This window comes from Schistocerca piceifrons, chromosome X, assembly GCF_021461385.2.
Source record: "Schistocerca piceifrons isolate TAMUIC-IGC-003096 chromosome X, iqSchPice1.1, whole genome shotgun sequence".
NCBI classification, from domain to species: Eukaryota; Metazoa; Arthropoda; class Insecta; order Orthoptera; family Acrididae; genus Schistocerca; species Schistocerca piceifrons.
The window spans coordinates 432,986,756-433,008,904 of record NC_060149.1 but is presented as its reverse complement, the minus strand read 5'-3'; the positions used below and the strand labels follow the sequence as shown (position 1 = coordinate 433,008,904).

General features: G+C 38.7%; 1 protein-coding gene across 1 annotated transcript in view; it reads left to right on the top strand.

Moving 5' to 3' along the window:
• Positions 1 to 22,149, top strand: part of LOC124721639 (transforming growth factor-beta receptor-associated protein 1-like) — a 162,915-nt gene that overhangs the window by 108,116 nt on the left and 32,650 nt on the right. The window contains exons 10-11 of the mRNA XM_047246702.1: positions 2,355 to 2,562; positions 2,691 to 2,900. Of these exons, the coding sequence (XP_047102658.1) occupies positions 2,355 to 2,562; positions 2,691 to 2,900 (418 nt within the window). The remainder of the gene's footprint in view (positions 1 to 2,354; positions 2,563 to 2,690; positions 2,901 to 22,149) is intronic.

Here is a 22,149-nt window from a genome sequence, read left to right as displayed (position 1 = left end):
TTACTACCTTTCTGAAAATAGAGATCTTATAATGGCATACTTTACTCTGTGTGTAAATATACCCTGTGAAAGTGGTGCATTAAATTTATGATTGTTAACCCTTGAGTGGGTTGCGCAGTGTACTTTCTACACATATAAAGAATAGCTATCTTTATGTTACCAAGGTAAATGTGTATGAGCATAATCACAGTTTAATCATAGTTGAATTAAAAATGATAAAATAAACTTTGTTATATGAGCTAAATCACTGTTTAATTAAGCAGTAATAAAATTAACTTTTGCTGTATCACTCTCTTGCCACATACATGTGTTACCTTGGGCCATTAAACAGCATAATTGCATCAGATACCTGCCAAAAGCTTATTTGATTACTAATTGCCTCAGAGACAACTACCTCATTGTGGGACTGCGCTGCTAGCCCAGAATCTGGGTCATTTTCTTGCACAGATTGTAAATGTTTTCTACCTAACTCACTGTTTCTTTTATATTACTGCTGCTCGCTTGGACATGTGACAAGACAGCTTATCACTGTGTTAGCTGAAGCAATGATGAGAGAATAGGTACGAGCTCACATTGTCGAACAACATCAGTACAGTACAAGACAATGTTATTTGAGATTGGCACAATTTATACATCGGCGTGCCCATTAGAGTGTTAAAGAGGCTTGTTACAAGTTTGGTGTTGTGGACCATTTGGTCATTACCTTTAATTCAAAGAAAACTATGGTAATTACTTAATGAAAATTCAGAAACATAGCAAATACTAAATTAATTATGCTACAGTGATACAAAAACATTCTATGTGATGCAATTGGGCAACTGGGGAACATTCTGCTTTTCTTGTGCTGGGCTGTGATGCAGTCTTGATAGTTGAACAGTCTAAAATCAACCTAATGGCACTGCACTGATTATGTTTGAAGAAGTGAACATTCTTAAACTTCAGGAATGATAAAATATTTAGGCTACATATTATTGACATTTCCACTGGTTTTATCACTGGTAGACATTGATAGCTGTGCACCAATGCACACTAAGATATCACCACTTACTTGTGACCTTACATAAGTAGAATTGTATTTTTACTTTGTTCAGTTGAACCATAATACCCACAATATGTGTTATGTTATATAACGTCATTATACATTTAGTTGGCTGTAAGTATTAAACAAAAGTAAATGTGGAAAATTTACATCCAAATAAAGGAGAAATTATGTCACTTGTGCAGCTGCGGACTCCAGTTTAAAGAAATTGGTAAAAAATCTCTCATAGTTTTTTTTGGGAATGATTCCATGTTGTTTTATTGAAATAATCAATGTAATCAATACCAACAAAGAAAAATTTTTTTGTTAGATATTTTTCGAGGAATTCTGTCTTCCTCCCTCTCCCCCATCTCCCCCCTCTGCCACCCCTCTGTCCCCCCCTCTGCCTGCTCTCACTGTCTTTCAAACAAATTGATCAAATAAAATGATTTTGTGGCCAAGATGATAGACTTGATTTCAGAGGAGTGGGCTTCAAATCTCAGTATGGCCATCCAGATTTAGCTTTTCCATCATTAATATAAACTGATAAAGGTGATGGCTAGGATGGTTCCTTTGAAAAGGATACAGCCAATTTCCTTCCCCACCCTGATCTGATCCAAGTTTGTGCTCAGTCTCTAATGGCCTTGTCATCACGTGAAAGATAAACTTCTATCTCTCTTTTTCTTTGACATATTAAAAAATTGTGAACACGATATCTTTTGGGTGTTGTATGTTTGAGACCTGTCTATATAGGCTTGTTTGTGTTTAATATTCAACAACAGAAATGCATCAGTTCTATTAGTTTGTAGCAATTATCCACTGTAAATAATCTATCATGAAAACACGGAATTCTTCCTTAATAATTACATCTTTATCTCATAACACAGGTTAATATTGGAACCATAATGTTTTACCTGCTGGCACATTGTTTTCCAAGGGCACAAGCACTTGAACTTGATTAAATTATTCCAGTGAATCCATTAGCAGTGTAGGAGAGGGAGAAGACAGCACACTTTGCAGCGAATTTTATTGTCCCTCATTTGCAGCATGACAAGACTGTTAAAGACTGATTTGTTTGCACCCTTAGTCTTACATCAGGCACAGGTTACATTTACTGTATTGTGTAACATTATGTTCCCTCATATTTATAATAAAAATATATTAAATGATATATATTATGATTTCATTCAAAGGTGCATGCTCTTTTTGCTAGTACTGGTGTTTTTAATGTTGTTTCATACTTGTAGTATAGCTTTTATTTAATAAAATTCAGAATTAAAATCACATAAAAAAGAAAATTATATTTAAAGAGTAACTACTGTGTTTTTTTTTACAGTCTTAAAGATACTGATCTTATATGGAGGTATGCAGACTATGTCTTAAGCCAAGATGAAGAAATTGGTGTTGGTGCTTTCACACTGCGTTCACAAGATACTCACCAGGATGGAGCTCTGAAGCCTGATGTGGTGGTAGAATATCTTTACCGTTACCCAAAAGCAGTAATAAAGTACCTCGAATATATAGTACTAGACAAGAATTTGCAGGTAACTACAACACCACGTATCTGATGATTCATGGCAGTCACAAAATAGTCAAAGTGAGGCTTTGCTGTAATGCAGTGGAAGATCAGTCATATTTTGTCCCTTTAACTAGTATACTGTTTATTTTTCAGGTTGAAAAGTTTCACACTCAGTTAGCTATTTTGTATTTAGAAAACATTGCAAAGCTCCAAAAAGATGGAACTTCACTGGAAAATATTAAAACTATTAGACTGAAACTTCAGACATTGCTTCAGACTTCCAACCTTTGTCGCACGCAGCTCTTGTTGGGGAAAATGCTTAACAGCAACCTGCATGAGGAATGTGCAGTATTGTATGGAAAGGTATTTCATTACTTAAATATTGTGTTGTTAATTTTTACAATTCCTTATATGCTCAGCCTTGCACCCCTAATAAGGAACTATACAACATCCTTTCAATGCCAGTACTAAAAAGTAGATAACTAGACTGACATAAAAAGCAGCAGTTCACAACAATGGCTCCTTGTTGTATAAATGTTCTATCTCCAATAATAGCATTACTTAAGATGATTTTACATAGAAATTTTGAAATATTCCACAAGAGAGCTAGGTTCAGATCTTGTTCTGAGTGTCTTGGTTCAAGTTTCCTGCATTTCCCTCCTCTTAACTTAAGGATAATGTACTGGAAAACTTTCTTCACGTTAACATTCCAGTGCAAAAAGTTTGACTGTTTTGAAGCGTTTGGACTGTCCTTCGATACAGTGCACTATTTTGAGAGTTTTGTTGAAGCAACTGAGTTTCATTATGAGGTGCATTCAAATGAAACCCAGTCACTAGTGTAAGGTAACAGTCATGATTTTATTGACTCAAAAATGTGTTTATGTACTGTACACATACTCAAAAATAGTTGCCAAAACTGTTGGCCCATTTATCCCATTGCAACACTAGCCAGTCGATTCCATCCTTGAAGAAGCTAGTAGGCTGCTGTCTGATCCAGGCCTGGACCCAGTCACACACTTCATCATCTGTTGTGAATCGGCCGCTAATAGTTTGTTTTAGAGGTCCAAACAAATGAGTCACACGGTGGAAGGTCGGGCCTGTATGGTGGATGTTCCAGCATTTCGCACTGAAACTGCTGCAGTGTTGTCGTCACCGCATTGGCCGTGTGTAGGCGAGCATTATCATGCAGGAGGACAAAAACATTGAACAACATGCCTCGGTGTTTTGGCTTGATGGCTCATGTAAGGTTCCTTAAAGTGGCTTGATAACGCTGATCATTGATGGTGGTTCCCTGTTCCAGGAACTCGACAGGCAGTGGGCCCTTACGGTCAAAAAAGGAGGACATCATGACCTTACCAGAGCTGGTGTGCATGTTGTTTGTTTTCTTTGGAGGTGGTGAAGTAGCGTGCTTCCACTGCTTGCTCTGACGCTTGCTTTCCAGTTCAAAATGGTGACACCATGTTTCAGCACCTGTGACAATATGCGAAAGAAAGCCGTATTTCTCCTCATGATAATGTTGCAGATGACTCAAAGACAGCACCATTTGAGTATTGTGCTGTTCAGCAGTCAGTTGGTGGGGAATCCACTGCGCACAGATTTTTTGAAAGTTCAAGTGTTGATGCATTATGGTGTGGGCAGTGCTCATGCTAATATGCTGTAACCGATGGATCTTGTCCATGGTGATTCTGCGGTTGTCCAAGACTAAAGCATTCACTTCCACAACCATTTTCAGTGTGATGACACGATGAGTCTGTCCAGGACGAGCATCATCTTCCAGTGACTCACATCCCTCAAGGAATCATTGGCGCCATTCCACAACACTTGAATGACTCAGACTGTACTCACTGTACGCAGCCTTCATCTGTCGATACATTTCACGGCCTCCAACTCCCTCCGCCGCCAAAAATTGAATGACTCCTTGTTGTTCCTACTTACTCACATGTTTGGTAGTGGACGATAACATGTGTGAGCACCTTCTCTTCGGTGTGAAACCACACTGGTGGTATGCAACATCAAATGGTGTGCACACTTCAGTCTCTCTACCAATAGATGGCGCCACCATACCCACAATTATGTGATGCCACCTTATGTGTAAGACAAAGGTAGATGCACTGACCTGGTTTCATTTGAAAGAACCTCATAGATAAAATGTTATGTGGGTGTTTTGATTTTGTGTCTAGTGTATTCCATCTAATATTCTGTAATTGGTTTAAAAGGAAGAAAAAAGATTTTGGTAAGTGATAGTTCCCAAAGGGACAAGTATTTTGCAGTCTATCGGATATTGACAACTTTTTATGTAAATAAACATTAGAGCAAATATTTTTTTATGTAGTTATGGGCTTTTCTTCCATTAACACTGTAGAGTGATAGAAAGAATGATTACAGTGATATAAGTTGCCTATGTTTTACTCTTAACTTTGGGCAGAATGTGTGCTGATTGTACCTGTAATGTCGGGATTGCTAGAATAGTGTCATTTAACCTCCAAACATAGAATAACATGACAGAAATTGAGAAACTGTGCTCTCAGGAGATGCTGTTTGCAGACATTCATGAAACACAGTTGTGTTGTTGTTGTTGTTGTGGTGGTGGTGGTGGTGGTTATCAGTCCTGAGACTGGTTTGATGCCGCTCTCCATGCTACTCTATCCTGTGCGAGCTTTATCATCATCCAATACCTACTGCAACCTACATCCTTCTGAATCTGCTTAGTGTATTCATCTCTTGGTCTCTCTCTACTACGGTTTTTACCCTCCACACTGCCCTCCAATACTAAATTGGTGATCCCTTGATTCCTCAGAACATGTCCTACCAACTGATCCCTTGTTCTAGTCAAGTAGTGCCACAAACTCCTCTTCTCCCCAGTTCTATTCAGTACCTCCTCATTAATTATGTGATCTACCCATCTAATCTTCAGCATTCTTCTGTAGCACCACATTTCGAAAGCTTCTATTCTCTTCTTGTCCAAACTATTTATCATCCATGTTTCACTTCCATACATGGCTACACTCCATACAAATACTTTCAGAAACGACTTCCTGACACTTAAATCTATACTCGATGTTAACAAATTTCTCTTCTTCAGAAACACTTCCCTTGCCATTGCCAGTCTCCAGTTTATATCCCCTCTACTTCGACCATCATCAGTTGTTTTGCTCCCCAAATTGCAAAACTCCTTTAGTACTTTAAGTGTCTCATTTCCTAATCTAATTCCCTCAACATCTCCCGACTTAATTCGACTACATTCCATTATCCTCGTTTTGCTTCTGTTGATATTCATCTTATATCCTCCTCTCAAGACACTGTCCAATCCGTTCAACTGCTCTTCCAAGTCCTTTGCTGTCTCTGGCAGAATTACAATGTCATTGGCGAACCACCAAGTTTTCATTTCTTCTCCATGGATTTTAATACCTACTCTGAATTTTTCTTTTGTTTGCTTTACTGCTTGCTCAATTACAGATTGAATAACATCGGGGAGAGGCTACAACCCTGTCTCACTCCCTTCCGAACTAATGCTTCCCTTTCATGCCCCTCGACTCTTATAACTGACATCTGGTTTCTGTACAAATTGTTAATAGCATTTCGCTCCCTGTATTTTACTCCTGCCACCTTCAGAATTTGAGAGAGAGTATTCCAGTCAACATTCTGAAAAGATTTCTCTAAGTCTACAAATGCTAGAAACGTAGGTTTGCCTTTCCTTACTCTTTCTTCTAAGATAAGTCGTAGGGTCAGTATTGCCTCACGTGTTCCAATATTTCTACAGAATTCGAACTGATCTTCCCCGAGGTTGGCTTCTAATAGTTTTTCCATTTGTCTGTAAAGAATTCGCATTAATATTTTGCAGCTGTGACTTATTAAACTGATAGTTCGGTAATTTTCACATCTGTCAACACCTGCTTTCTTTGGGATTGGAATTATTAATTCTTCTTGAAGTTTGAGGGTATTTTTCCTGTCTCATACATCTTGCTCACCAGACGGTAGAGTTTTGTCAGGGCTGGCTCTTCCAAGGCTGTCAATAGTTCTAATGGAATGTTGTCTACTCCTGGGGCCTTGTTTCGACTCAGGTCTTTCAGTGTTCTGTCAAAGTCTTCAAGCAGTATCATATCTCCCATTTCATCTTCATCCACCTCCTCTTCCATTTCCATAATATTGTCCTCAAGTACATCACCCTTGTATAGACCCTCTGTATACTCCTTTCACCATTCTGCTTTTCCTTCCTTGCTTAGGGCTGGGTTTCCATTGGAGCTCTTGATATTCATACAAGTGGGTCTCTTTTCTCCAAAGGGCTCTTTAATTTTCCTGTAGGCAGTATCTATCTTACCCCTAGTGAGCTAAGCCTCGACATCCTTACATTTGTCCTCTAGCCATTCCTGCTTAGCCATTTTGCACTTCCTGTCAATCTAATTTTTGAGATGTTTGTATTCCTTTTTGCCTGCTTCATTTACTGAATTTTTTGTATTTTCTCCTTTCGTCAATTAAATTCAATATTTCTTCTGTTACCAAAGGATTTCTACTAGCCCTCGTCTTTTTACCTACTTGATCCTCTGCTGCCTTCACTACTTCATCCTTCAAAGCTACCCATTCTTCTTCTACTGTATTTCTTTCCCCATTCCTGTCAGTTGTTTCCTTATGCTTTTCCTGAAACTCTGTACAACCTCTGGTTTAGTCAGTTTATCCAGGTCCCATCTCCTTAAATTCCCACCTTTTTGCAGTTTCTTCGGTTTTAATCTACAGTTAATAACCAATAGATTGTGGTCAGAGTCCACATCTGCCCCTGGAAATGTCTGACAATTTAAAACCTGGTTCCTAAATCTCTGTCTTACCATTATATAGTCTATCTGATACCTTCTAGTATACACAGTTATAAAATGAAATACCCTTCTTCAGACACAGAGCTTACTATTTAAAAGCTGGACAAAAAAGAAAGAAAATGAAGGAAATCAGGACAAATTGGAACATACAAAATTCTGATTGATGGTATGGATACATTATGTGTCTTCAAGTTTTAAATTTTTATTTCACAGTGATCTCATTTATCCACAGTTGCTCCATATTTGAATTCATTTGTAATAAATACGATATCATTTGAACTAATGACGGAATTTCTTGTGCACTGATCGGAACATAAAAGAATTTGAGTAATATGGACATTTTGTTAAGAGGCATAATGTTGTTATTTCCATCTGAGAAGTCTGCCAGCATTAAGACTGTGAAGCAATTTCATGAGTGGTGCACACAGAGTGCTACTTAAGAGCTGAATCTGACTAACAAGGGGAGGCCGCCAATTGTGACATAAGGTGACAGTTATTTCCACGAATTATGCTGGTGCAGTAAGTTGGGATAAATGTAAATGTGGAACATGAACAAATTGTTCTTTTAAGGAAGAGACGAAAGACAGGACTGAACAGGGCATGACATCACATATAGCCAGGTGCCATGAGAATATTGTGACATTTGAAACAGTTGTAAAGGTACAAAATATGACACACAACTGAGCATAGATTATGGGTTACTTTTACCGAACAGTAGGTCATTTCACTAGTGGAATACAAAACTTCAGCACAGGGTGCTATCTCCTCAAATGACAATAAGATACCTGCCAACATCCAATATTATGGGTAAGACAATCCAGCATCTGCCTGTACCGAGCAAGGTGGCGAAATGGTTAGCACACTAGACTCACATTCGGGATGACGGCAGTTCAATCCCACGTCTGGCCATCCTGATTTAGGTTTTCTGTGATTTCCCTAAATTGCTTCAGGCAAATGCCGGGATGATTCCTTTGAAAGGGCATGGCCGACTTTCTTCCCCTTCCCTATCCGATGAGATCGATGACTTCGCAGTTTGGTCTCCTCCCCCCAAATCAACTCAACTCAACCCAACCCCATCTGCCTGCAGTCTAGGTTTGGGCTGGTGAGGGTAGTGCATGTCTGTGAAGATCTTAGTAAGACTTTCAGAATACTGAGCATAGGGTTTCTCATCAGTGCAGCTGCACCGTCCACAGGTGACCAGACTATATGGGAGTGACTTTGTCTAGTGGAAGGAATGGCAGGTGCCAAAATCCAGTTACTGCTGATGGGTTTGATATGGATGGAGGTTTGTTTGTATGGAGCCATCAGAAAGGCAGAGGTCATTATCTAGGTAGATGTCACACTGGGCTGAGGAGGACCAGGTGAAGCAGAGGGGTAAGAAGGTGCTGAGACTACGGAGAAATAAAGACCAGCAAAAAATGCTACTGTCAGACCACAAAAAGGTGAATAGTTCCTCTTAAAAAAAGTCTGACAGAAAAGTGGGTAACCAGCTGCCTCAACCCCCATTCTGCCATCCTCACCAAATTTTTGGCATGCAAAGATATTCAAATTCTTTCGACACAGAAAATTGTAAATCATTTACCAAATCTGTCTTTGTAATAAAGCCTTCATACTCAGCATCTCCCTCCACTGTCACTGTCAATATTTCTTTCGTTCTCCACTGTCTCTTTTTCTCCCACTGACACTTTCTCCTGTCGGTCTCCCACTGTCAGTGTCACCATTCCTTTCTTGGGCTCTCCCTTACCACTGTGTCCTCTGCCACTTTCACTGTGTCTCTGCCCCACTAACATTCCCTTTGTCCTGTTCTTTTTCTCTCCCATTGTCATTGTCTCTTTCTTGCTGTCTTACAGTCTGCTGTGCTTCTCTTCAACCACCATTGTCTCCTCTCCACCCGTGCCCTTGGCGAGGGTGTGCATGGGGTTGTGACCCCTAGACAAGGAAATTTCAGTGAATGAGTATTCTCTTTTAGTGCCATTGTCTCTCACCATCACTATCTCCACTCTCTCTTTGCCTTCCACTTCTATCGACTTCATCCATCTCTCTTTCTTTTTCACTGCCATTTTCTCCCCGCTACACCATCTCCTTTCTCTTCCACTGTCACTGCCTGTCTGCTACTATCTGAAGCATTAAAAAAGTGCAAATATGTTCGCATGTTAAAATTTTTGGTGAGGAAGGTGGAATGAGGATTGAGGCAGCTGGTTCCTCACTTTTCTGTCAGTGTCTTTTAAAGAGGAACATACTTGCCTTTTTTGTGGTCAGGCAGGAGCATTTTTCCACTGGTTCCCTCCTTTTCCCCACTACAGCAAGATGTACTGATGATATAAAATGAAGTCAATACACATTCATGTACTTTGACACACACAAACAAATAAATAGATATGCATATTAGGTGAACACAGAATGCAGGATGGTTCTTTTTGCACAAATGGGAATTGCCATTTGTTTCATCCGAATACAAAATATTGAGTCCTAAGTTACATTCAATGAAATGTTGAAACTGCTGTCTGAGAAATAAAAACAAAAGGTTTTAAAGCATTACAACAAAGGTACCATGTAAAGTGACAACACATAAAATATGTGCATCATATAGTTTAAAGTGAGTGCAGGACTTTCATTCAACACATGTTCACTTTATACTGAAACTTTTCTTTATACTATTTTACATATAAATACACAACATTTTAGGGTACAATTACAGTATACAAAAAAATGTGGTGTTTGATTCGCAAGTACAAAGAGTTTTATGTGACAAAATTTTATGTAAATATTATGAAAAGGATAGATTTCTACTCACCACATAGCGGAGATGTTGAGTCACAGGCAGGCACAACAAAAACACTACTAAACATATAAAGTTTCAGCCAGAACGCTTTCTTCTGAAATAGACAAAACACACACACACACACACACACACACACACACACACACACACACACACACATTCACATTCACATTCACAAAAACACAGCTCACACACATGACCACTGTCTCTGGCTGCGGGGTCTGGCCCTGAGAGAGAGAGAGAGAGAGAGAGAGAGAGAGAGAGAGAGAGAGAGAGAGAGAGAGGGGGGGGCGGCATGGCACATTGTCTATTTTGGAAGGAGGTCTTCTGCCTATATAGGCATGAAGTGCTCATTATACAGACACAGCAAGCCATAAAGTTTTATTCGTGAAAAAATGGCAACTAAAAACATGGTTTGATGACCTCAGAACCTCAGCGATGACCCCAGAACCCTTGCCATTGTTCACAATGTCAGTTAAAACTAAATTTACCCCTCAGACTGAATATTACTTGCATGATAAATTTGAAGCTATGGATCTCAGTAATGGATGGTGATGTAAAAAAAGGTTTAAAGGGTCTCTGAGAAAATAATCTTAAGAGCATATGGTAAAAATTTTGGCGATTTTCAGTGAATGAAAATGATAGATGTGGCCATCCCCACAATTGGTACTTTTGGTACCCAAAAATTGTGGTTTTTATGGTATGCTTTGATAATGAATACAGATAGAAAATGCGTAAATGGCATTTCTATATGAATGTCTAAAGAATGAACAGTTAAAATTTAAGCCATTTGGTATCACATTTCTATGCACCCCTTTTTGGAACATATTGCTACTGTGTGCTGTTGTGCACAGACCGATAGAGTTTCTTGCCCTGGGTGCAGGTCACGAAGGTATTGTTAGCGAACCTGAATCAGTAAGGGGTTTGGAATTTTGGGTGGTTAGGAAGGTTTCCTATAGATAGCCTGCAAACAGTTTGGCACAAAGGGGATGCCATGGCAGACCATGGATTTGTTTGTAAATATTCCACTCAAAGGAAAAGTAATTATGTGTGAGGGTGTAGTTAGTTAGTTATTTATTCAAGGAATAAGGTGGAAGGTGACCAGGTGGTAGTTAGATGGTGCTAGGGGTTGGTAATGGTAGGATGAAAGTATGAACTGGGCAACCAGTGTTCAGTGTTGGATTTTGGATGGCTTTGGTTGGAGGGATTAGTGGAAAAAAGTGTTTTGTCTGTAGAGTTCAGGAGAATGAGAGTAGGTCTTTGATAAGTCCAGCATGGTTGTAACTGGGTGTAGGGCAGATGGTGAGGGCTTTGGATAGGACTGAAACTTCTGTAGGTTTCAGGTTTTTCGTAGACAGATTGACAACAGTGTTTTGGGTTTCTTTAGGTAATGGGTTTTGTGGGCTGTTGGGAGGGAATTTTTTGAGAATATGGCTGCTGGAAAAGGTCAGCAAGGCATAGTCTGGATGCTATGAGAGATGGACTTGGGGGTTCACTGGGGGCAGGTATCAGTGGACAGTGGTGCCCTGTGGCCAGTGGTGGCTGATACCACACAATATAAAATATTTTCTGTGATTGTTTGAAAGAAAATATTAAGTGTATACTCATAGCATTTTAGTTTCTGACCCTAAGTGAAACAGGCAAAAAGGAATACAAACGTCTCAAAAATGAGATCGACAGGAAGTGCAAAATGGCTAAGCAGGGATGGCTAGAGGACAAATGTAAGGATGTAGAGGCCTGTCTCACTAGGGGTAAGATAGATACCGCCTACAGGAAAATTAAAGAGACCTTTGGAGATAAGAGAACGACTTGTATGAATATCAAGAGCTCAGATGAAAACCCAGTTCTAAGCAAAGAAGGGAAAGCAGAAAGGTGGAAGGAGTATATAGAGGGTCTATACAAGGGCGATGTACTTGAGGACAATATTATGGAAATGGAAGAGGATGTAGATGAAGATGAAATGGGAGATATGATACTGCGTGAAGAGTTTGACAGAGCACTGAAAGACCTGAGTCGAAACAAGGCCCCCGGAGTAGACAATATTCCATTGGAACTACTGACGGCCGTGGGAGAGCCAGTCCTGACAAAAATCTACCATCTGGTGAGCAAGATGTATGAAACAGGCGAAATACCCTCAGACTTCAAGAAGAATATAATAATTCCAATCCCAAAGAAAGCAGGTGTTGACAGATGTGAAAATTACCGAACTATCAGCTTAATAAGTCACAGCTGCAAAATACTAACACGAATTCTTTACAGACGAATGGAAAAACTAGTAGAAGCCAACCTCGGGGAAGATCAGTTTGGATTCCGTAGAAACACTGGAACACGTGAGGCAATACTGACCTTACGACTTATCTTAGAAGAAAGATTAAGGAAAGGCAAACCTACGTTTCTAGCATTTGTAGACTTAGAGAAAGCTTTTGACAATGTTGACTGGAATACTCTCTTCCAAATTCTGAAGGTGGCAGGGGTAAAATACAGGGAGCGAAAGGCTATTTACAATTTGTACAGAAACCAGATGGCAGTTATAAGAGTCGAGGGACATGAAAGGGAAGCAGTGGTTGGGAAGGGAGTAAGACAGGGTTGTAGCCTCTCCCCGATGTTGTTCAATCTGTATATTGAGCAAGCAGTAAAGGAAACAAAAGAAAAATTCGGAGTAGGTATTAAAATTCATGGAGAAGAAGTAAAAACTTTGAGGTTTGCCGATGACATTGTAATTCTGTCAGAGACAGCAAAGGACTTGGAAGAGCAGTTGAATGGAATGGACAGTGTCTTGAAAGGAGGATATAAGATGAACATCAACAAAAGCAAAACAAGGATAATGGAATGTAGTCTAATTAAGTTGGGTGATGCTGAGGGAATTAGATTAGAAAATGAGGCACTTAAAGTAGTAAAGGAGTTTTGCTATTTGGGGAGCAAAATAACTGATGATGGTCGAAGTAGAGAGGATATAAAATGTAGGCTGGCAATGGCAAGGAAAGCGTTTCTGAAGAAGAGAAATTTGTTAACATCCAGTATTGATTTAAGTGTCAGGAAGTCATTTCTGAAAGTATTCGTATGGAGTGTAGCCATGTATGGAAGTGAAACATGGACGATAAATAGTTTGGACAAGAAGAGAATAGAAGCTTTCGAAATGTGGTGCTACAGAAGAATGCTGAAGATTAGATGGGTAGATCACATAACTAATGAGGAAGTATTGAATAGGATTGGGGAGAAGAGAAGTTTGTGGCACAACTTGACCAGAAGAAGGGATCGGTTGGTAGGACATGTTCTGAGGCATCAAGGGATCACCAATTTAGTATTGGAGGGCAGCGTGGAGGGTAAAAATCGTAGAGGGAGACCAAGAGATGAATACACTAAGCAGATTCAGAAGGATGTAGGTTGCAGTAGGTACTGGGAGATGAAAAAGCTTGCACAGGATAGAGTAGCATGGAGAGCTGCATCAAACCAGTCTCAGGACTGAAGACCACAACAACAACAACTATTTTGCTACCCGAAATGCAGGTTTAACCATGCACAATGCAAAAGCACCACCACCACCACCAGAAATGCCTTGACACTAGAATCTGCATTCCATGGAAAGCATTGTCAAAATGTTCATATATGCAAAATCCCCATAGCTGTGTTGTCATTATATGAAGATAAAAATTAAAACAAAGGGTATAAAAATTTTGTGATCACTTGTCTTGTAACCTTGTCCTCATCTTAAAATGCAACCTGTCAGTAACTGTAGTTCAGAGAAAATAAATTGGCATATGCGGATTGTGAATCTCGTTAGTGTCACAGAGATAGTCATTTGTGTACACAGTCTCTTTTCCTCCAGGAAATGCACATCCTGATTTAAACAGATACGTGACATGACCTTGAACGTCTTGTGCACATAATCAAGGATTCGGACACTTCCACTAAGTATCAATGATATCAAACACAGTGTATGGAAATTACTGAGATTCTTAATTATGTCACATACACTTCATGCCTCAAAGGCACCCTTATCACTAATATAACTGGTATTTGTAACAGTTCCACAAAATTGGAAAAAATGTTATTTCCATTGTGCTTAAACTTTGTCCTGGGAAAGATAATAACATGGAAGGAATCCATGAAAGGAGGAGTGGAAGAGATTTGCTTTGCTCCAAAGAAACGGGTTTTGAAGATGGAGTGGGTAAATACTCAATGATTTTGGCATTGTTAGCCAACAGTAGAGAACAAGCTCTAATAATGCTGACAAAACTACATGAGATAGCAGAAAGAACAGGACTCATGATATTTTATGAAAAAATGGAATACAAGGAGTACAAACACGATGGAGAAATCCATCTGAATGCAAGGTTCGGAAAAATCAAGAAAACAGATACAGTCAAGTATCTTGGTGAATGAATCCAACTGAATGGGCTTGATAAAGAAGCAAAGGATGAGCCAGAAAGATACACTATCATACAGGTTATTACAGAATAGATATGACAAAAGAACCATTTCCTGCAATGCAAAGATTTGACACATCATCATGGTTATTAAGCCAAAAGCACTTTACAGTGTAGAATGCCTGATATTGAATAAGAAAGGTGAAATGGAAGCACCAGAGGATGATGAAAGAAAAATGTTTGGAAGATCCTCAGACAGAAAAAAAAGAAATGATGATACATGGAAGAAGATGAGAAATTGATCTGTATAAACAAGTGGAGGCGATCACAGACACTGTATGCAAGGCTGATGTTTTATGGCTACCTCTTCAGAATGAGTGAATGTAGATTGACAAATAAAATCAATTGCATCATCAAACTGAAAGCCACTTTAAAATGAATTGAGGAAAGAAGACAGAAAATGGAGAAATTTGGGCTCAATCAGAAAGAACTCTGGGATAAAGATGTGTTTCAAATGAAGGTTGAAAGCTTCAAGGGGTTCCATTAAAAACAAAGTACAAAGACCAAGACCATCTAGACAGAGGAGAGCAGGAGGAACCTGAGCAAAAGAATGAAGAGATTCTGAGAGGAGAAAAAAAGACTAAACGGCAAACTGGATGTTTCCCATAATCTGCTTTAGGCTGAAGTTGAGGGAGGGGGATGTTCATTTAATATATTTTTATTTTTTGCACTTTGCACTGTAATTTCCAGTTGTTTTAACACATACAGTTTCCTAAAATTATTTCACACATGCAAGATTGTGAAACCCTCTTCAGTTCCCAACAAAGCGTGGCCAGTTACAGAAATGTACAAGGACACAGGTATCTTTTGCAAATTATTGAGCTGAAATGCATTCTTGTGTGAACTTTATTCTGTTTTGAAGGACCTGCCAGTTTGACCATTTTAATTTACATGACAAGTGTTGCACTGAATTTTGCAGTCACCTGCTTTCTTAATCTGATCAGTTTTCTGTTTTAAGAGTTTATATGATAACACATTGTTCATATCAAATACAACTTGAATCTTAAACTGCTTAAAATGTTATCTGCCTTCTGTAACAAGTTACTAAAATATGGAATTAGAATTCTCTTAACATTGAGTTTAGCGTTCCTGTTTTGTGCTTTGCATCTTACATATTAATTAATTCACCATGTTTTCTTGGTGTCCACTTCCTTTGGATAACTGTAGTAATATTCAGGCCCATATTCTTTACCCATAAAAATTCTGAGTTCTCTGTCTACTAGACAATAACAAAGGGCAGATTGTTTTCCATTGGATGAAAAGATTTATTGTGTATCAAAATATCCATTGTTGTTGACTTCCATACACTCTATATGTGCCTACTTTCTTGATTCTCAGTATTGGTACAAATGGCTCTGAGCACTATGGGACTTAACATCTATGGTCATCAGTCCCCTAGAACTTAGAACTACTTAAACCTAACTAACCTAAGGACATCACACACATCCATGCCCGAGGCAGGATTCGAACCTGCGACCGTAGCAGTCGCGCGGCTCCGGACTGAGCGCCTAGAACCGCTAGACCACCGCACTCTCAGTATTCAGATCAAGGAATTACAGTTCACCATTATTTTCATATTCAGTGGTAAATTCAGTTTTATCATGCAAAATACACACTAAGGCGAGAGATAGATAGATAGATAGATGAGAGAGAGAGAGAGAGAGAGAGAGAGAGAGAGAGAGAGAGAGAGAGAGAGAGAGAGAGAGACTATGAAGGACTATACAAGTGGGATGGAAATCGGTAGACGTGACATACATGTACAGACAAACAACTGATTATAGTTTCAGAAAAATTGAATGATTTATTCAGGAGAAAGAGCATCACAAATTGAGCAAGTCTACAATGTAGTCTACAAAGGAGTTATTCAGTTTGGCATTGATTGACAGAGTTGTTGGATGTCCTCCTGAAGGATCTTGTGCCAAATTCAGTCCAACTGATGCATTAGAGTTCAAAATCCTAGCTGGTTGGATGGCCTTGCCCTTGGAGGGCCTAGCCCATAATGGTTCAAACATTCTCAGTTGGGGAGAAATGCAGTGATGTTTCTGGTATAGGTAGGGTTTGACAAGCATGAAAACAAGCAGTAGAAACTCTTGCTGTGTGCAGGTGGGTGTTATGTTGCTGAAATGTATGCCCAGGATGGCTTGTCATGGAGAGCAACAAAATGGGGCATAGAATATCGTTTATGTACTGTTGTGCTGTAAGAGTGCCACAGATGGCAACCAAAGGGGTCCTGCTATGAAATGAAATAGCACCCCTGACCATCACGACAAGTTGTCAGGCCGTTTGGCAGGTGAGTGTCTGGTTGGTATCTCGCTACTGTCCGGGGCATCACCAGACATGTCATCGCTGGTTATTAGAGCCTGGAATCTCATTGACTGGAGTAAAATTGTGTTCAGTGATGAGTCCCACTTCGAATTGAGCCCCAATGACGAGCGAAGACATGTCTGGAGACACCCTGTACAGTAGTGGGCTACCAACCTAACTCTCACTCACGATATGGTCCAACAAGCAGGAATATGGTCTGGGGTACCATTTTATTTCATAGCAGGACCCCTTTTGCTGCCATCTGTAGCACCCTTACAGCACAGTGGTATGTCAATGACATTCTTTGCTCCATTTTGTTGCCCTTCGTGGCAAGCCATGCTGGGCTTAAATTTCAGCAAGATGATGCTCTTGTGTACATGGCGAGAGTTTCTACTGCTTGTCTTCATCCTTGGAAAACCCTATTTTGTCTAGAAAGGTCACCAGATCTCTCCCTAATTGAGAATGTTTGGAGCATTATGGGCACGGCCCTCCAGTCAACTCAGGATTTTGATGATCTAACATTCCAATTGGACAGAATTTGGCAGGATATCCCTCAGAAGGACATCCGACAACTCTATAAATGCTTGCCAAGCTAAATAGCTGCTTACATAAAGGTCAAAAGTGGGCCAGTGCATTGTAGACTTGCTCAATTTATGTTCTTTCTCTCGAATAAAACATCCAATTTTTCTGAAATTGTAATCATTTGTTTGTCTGCTCATGTATGTTACATTTACCAATTTCTGTCACATTTGGATAGTTCCTTCATGGTGTGTCACTTCTTTTGTCTTAGAGTGTATTAAATTTGTTAACAATCTCCATAATATATCATTCCCTGCCATCTACTAACAACAGAGTATTGTCTACAGAGTGCTTGTCTCCTTTTGTCTTAGAGTGTATTAAATTTGTTAACAATCTCCATAATTTATCATTCCCTGCCATCTACTAACAACAGAGTATTGTCTACAGAGTGCTTGTAGTACCGTCAAACGGGGTGATTTTGGACACTGGGGCTAATTCGGACAGTATGGCTTATTTGCTCTTTGTTACTGCATAGAAACAAAGAGTTACTTGTTTTTACATCCATGCACCAGTTATTTTAAGCACAAGATTGCATTTATCACTTTCCACAACTTTTATTTTGTGTCAATTGTTTCCGTAGGTGAATAAATGACGAACAGTCTCAGTGCTAAAGATCCATGCATTTTCGTGAAGTGGAAACTTTCTATTGTTGCGCCAAATGGGAAGTTACTGTATCCATAATTGTTGACATGCTCAGTGGCTAACAGCATTGAGACAACTTCTGTACAAGTTTGTAGAGTTTCTCGTGCAAGGTTATCAAATAACAACGGTTTTTGTAATACTGTGTACTGTGTGGGGTGATTTCGGACAATGCCAAGAATGTATAAGAGCAGGAGAGGTGCTACAGTATGGTGTAATTATGACCTGGAACTTTTAGATAAAGCTGTTCGTGATATTCAGAGTGGTAAATTATTGTACAGAAAAGCATGTGATTTGTATTGTATACCTGAATCAACCCTACAAAATAAAGTGCAGGAAGCACATCCAAAAAAAATGGGAGGACAGCCAGTGCTAAATAAAGAAGAAGAAGAAGAAGAAGAAGAAGAAGAAGAAGAAGAAGAAATGATGTTGAAGCAAGGTATCTTGAGGGCTGCATATTGGGGATTTCCCTTCACTAAATTGGATATTAGATATTTAGTTAAAGGCTACCTTGATAAATCTAGCTGAAAAGAGAGGAAATTTCATAATAATTAGCCAGGAGAAGAAAGGGTGCATTTATTCCTCAAACAACACTCAGAAGATCTTTCTGTTCGCGCAAAAATATTAAATGAGCCCATGCAGAAGTGAACAAAGAGACTCTTTATTTAAATTCTTGCAAAATAAAAACTTATCTGTAATATATAAAATTCATTATATCATTCCATATCACTTATTCGTAACAAAAGGCTGCCTTAAAAATGTATAAAATGTCACCAAAATCAAATAAAAATCATGTAGAATTTTAAAAAAATGCAGTAACTATCTGAATTCGCCCTCTATATACAGTAACTTCGGACAGAGATTTAAAAAACACGTGTGTCCGAAATCACCCCAATCCATGAGGTGACTTTGGACACTTTATTTAACTGTCTCAGATAAATATACCTACACATACACTTTCTGGTTCTGGGATATTTTATTTGTTACACTTATACCCTACCACTTCCATAACAATCAATTTAATCTAACAATATATGCAAAAGTTACAATCAAAATAATGACAAAACCATCCGAAATCACCCTATTTGACAGTACAAAATTTTACTGACCAAATTTAGCGCACTCATCAAAATGATTATGAAATGCGTGAAAATTAATGTTTTTGCATTGTGAGGTGTGGAACATACATTTCAATTTGCAAATTGAATACAGCCATGACATCACATTTAATTATGGATAAAGTCAAACTTACAATTGGCATTGCAATTTTGTGGTCCGGTGGTAACCCACAGCCCATTTCTTTTCATGTTGGAGTTACTTGTCACTTAACTGGAAGATGGAGTGATGAAAAATTTCTTAGGTTTTTGCTCTATTGCCAATATTGATAGGTTTGTTTTCTTTAGGACAGACCTCAGGAACATACATCTGAATTAACATCAACCAGCATTTAATGGTTCGTCCATCCCTCTATCATAGCACTGTAGCCACATAACTTATAAAAAATTTTCTCATTAGTTTACAGAAAAAGGCACATAAAAGACATTACAATACAAATTATTTACTTTCAGTAAGTTTCTTAAGACTACATTTAAGCTCACAAATCTGTGGTACATGTATGAGACCTGTGAGACTACCCAGTCTAGCAAATGAATGGGAAGGTATGGCTGCAGCTGCTTTTGTCAACACTTGTCAACTATCTAAATTTGTTTCAAAGAATAAATAAAAATTTGTTTCTGAAAGAAGAAAAATTTGAGCTTAATGCAATCACAAATATGTGTTGGTATGATATCATTACCTTAACTCATCATATTTGAACAGAATAGCTACTCAGACTGGTGACACTAATGTACATTTTGTGCAGCTATTTCAGCATCATGATAGGCCTCATCTTAATGTGGCTGGAGAAGGCACTGATGGCATAGGGCATGGGTCACATTGCAGTGGTGCCAGTTAAATCTACCAGTAGATCGGGTTTCACAAGTCATGGCCTGCACTTCAATAGGTATCGGAAAGGGGAGGCTGGCAAATCTTATAGGTGACAGTGTAGTGGGTGGTAGTATGTTAACCCATGGGAAAATTCCTGTAGTAGTTAGTGTTAGAGCTGCACGTTTTTTAGATTGAAGTCAGCTGATAGGTATGCCTGCTTAAAGAAGTCCTTCTAACTAAGGAATCACCTTCAGGGGTGGTCAGGTATCCAAGTAGAGAAGGAATTAGCATATTTCATCAAATTATAAGAGGTATTAGAGATAAAGTTAGTGAACTGCTTGTAGATGTTAACTCTGAAATTATTGTTATATTGGAGCACCACTTAAATAATTTGACAATTCAGAGTCTTCCTCTACCAGGATACAGATTAGCTGGCTGTTTTTCAAGAGTTTCTTGCGGGGTGGGAGAGTGGCTATGTACGGAGAGAGGGAAAAAAAAAAACAAAAAAAACTGTATTCCATTTGAGCCCGTAGACGTATCATGGCACTGCAATGAACAGATATTTGAATGTTATCCTGGGGCAGTTGAAGTTAGTGAAACTAAAGTCCTAATTATTGTTGTTGTTTATAGGTCCCCTAACTCTGACTTCAGAGCATTTCTGCTCTAGCTAGAGAGGATTCTTTGTCCACTTTATAGGAAGTATCAGAAATTAGTTATCTGTGGTGACTTCAGTATTAATTTTGTATACGGTTGTGCAAGAAAAAGGATGCTGGTAGATCTCCTAAGCTCATATGATCTGATGCAGACTGTTTTTTCTCCAGCTATGGTTCAGGTGAAAATAGCACAGCTGTAGACAATATTTTTACTCATTCCTCATTACTGGGTGGACATTCTGTTAGTAAAAAGGTGAATGGCCTTTCAGATCATGATGCACAAATTTTAACACTAAAAGGCTTTTGTACTCAAACAAATGTCACATATAATGACAAACTGTGTAGGAAAGCTAATCCAATAGCAATTGAGAGTTTTTTAAACCTCATTAAGGAACAAGATTGGCAGGATGTTTATAGTGCCAATAACATAGAAGACAAATATAATGCTTTCCTTAACACATTTCTCATGCGTTTTGAGAGTTGCTTTCCATTAGAACATTCTAAATGGGGCACTGGCAGTAAAAGGCAGCCTGGCTGGCTGACTAGTGGGATAAGGATATCGTGTAGAACAAAGCAGGAATTATATCAAAATGTTAGAAGTAGTCACAATCAAGCTACAGTAGCCCATTACAAACAGTACTGTAAGTTGCTTAAAAATGTTATTAGGAAGGCAAAGAGTATGTGGTTAGAATTGCTAATTCACAGGATAAAATTAAAACCATATGGCCAGTTGTGTGTCTGGCAGCAGCACAAGGTCGATGATATAAAGTCAGATTGTAGTAAAAATGTTTCTGTTACTGATAAGTCAGATATATGTACAGTATTTAACAATCATTTTCTGAGCATTGCTTGTGAATTAAATAAAAACTTAGTTTCTACAGGGAATCATATAACTATCTTGGAAAATGCCTTTCCAAAATTGATGTCTGAAATACTCCTCTGTGATACTGACAAAGGGAAGATTGAATCAGTAATTAGATCACTGAAAACCAAGGACTGTCATGGATATAATGGAGTGCCTAATAGAATATTAAAGTACTGTGCTGCACAAGTTGGCCCTGCACTTAGCCATATTTGTAATTTTTCCTTTAAGAATGGTCAGTTTCCTGAAGATTAAAGGACCCGGTAGTAAAACTGCTTTATAAAAAGGGAGAAAGAGATAATGTAGACAATTTTCGAACTATTTCTATGCCATCGGTGTTTGCTAAAGTTATTGAAAAGGCTGTGTATATAAGGATAATTGATCATTTTATATGATGTAATTTGCTATCAAATGTAGAGTCATTTAATACCTGAAAATGCTATATTCTATTTTCTCTATGAGGTATTGTATGGATTAAACAAAAAGTTTCTGTGCTAGGCATCTTTTTTTTATGTAACTAAGGCATTTGATTATGTTGATCATGAAATATTGCTCCAGAAGTTTGACCATTACGGAATTTGGGGAGTAGCTCACAATTGGTTCACCTTTTTTACTTTAACAACTGACAGCAA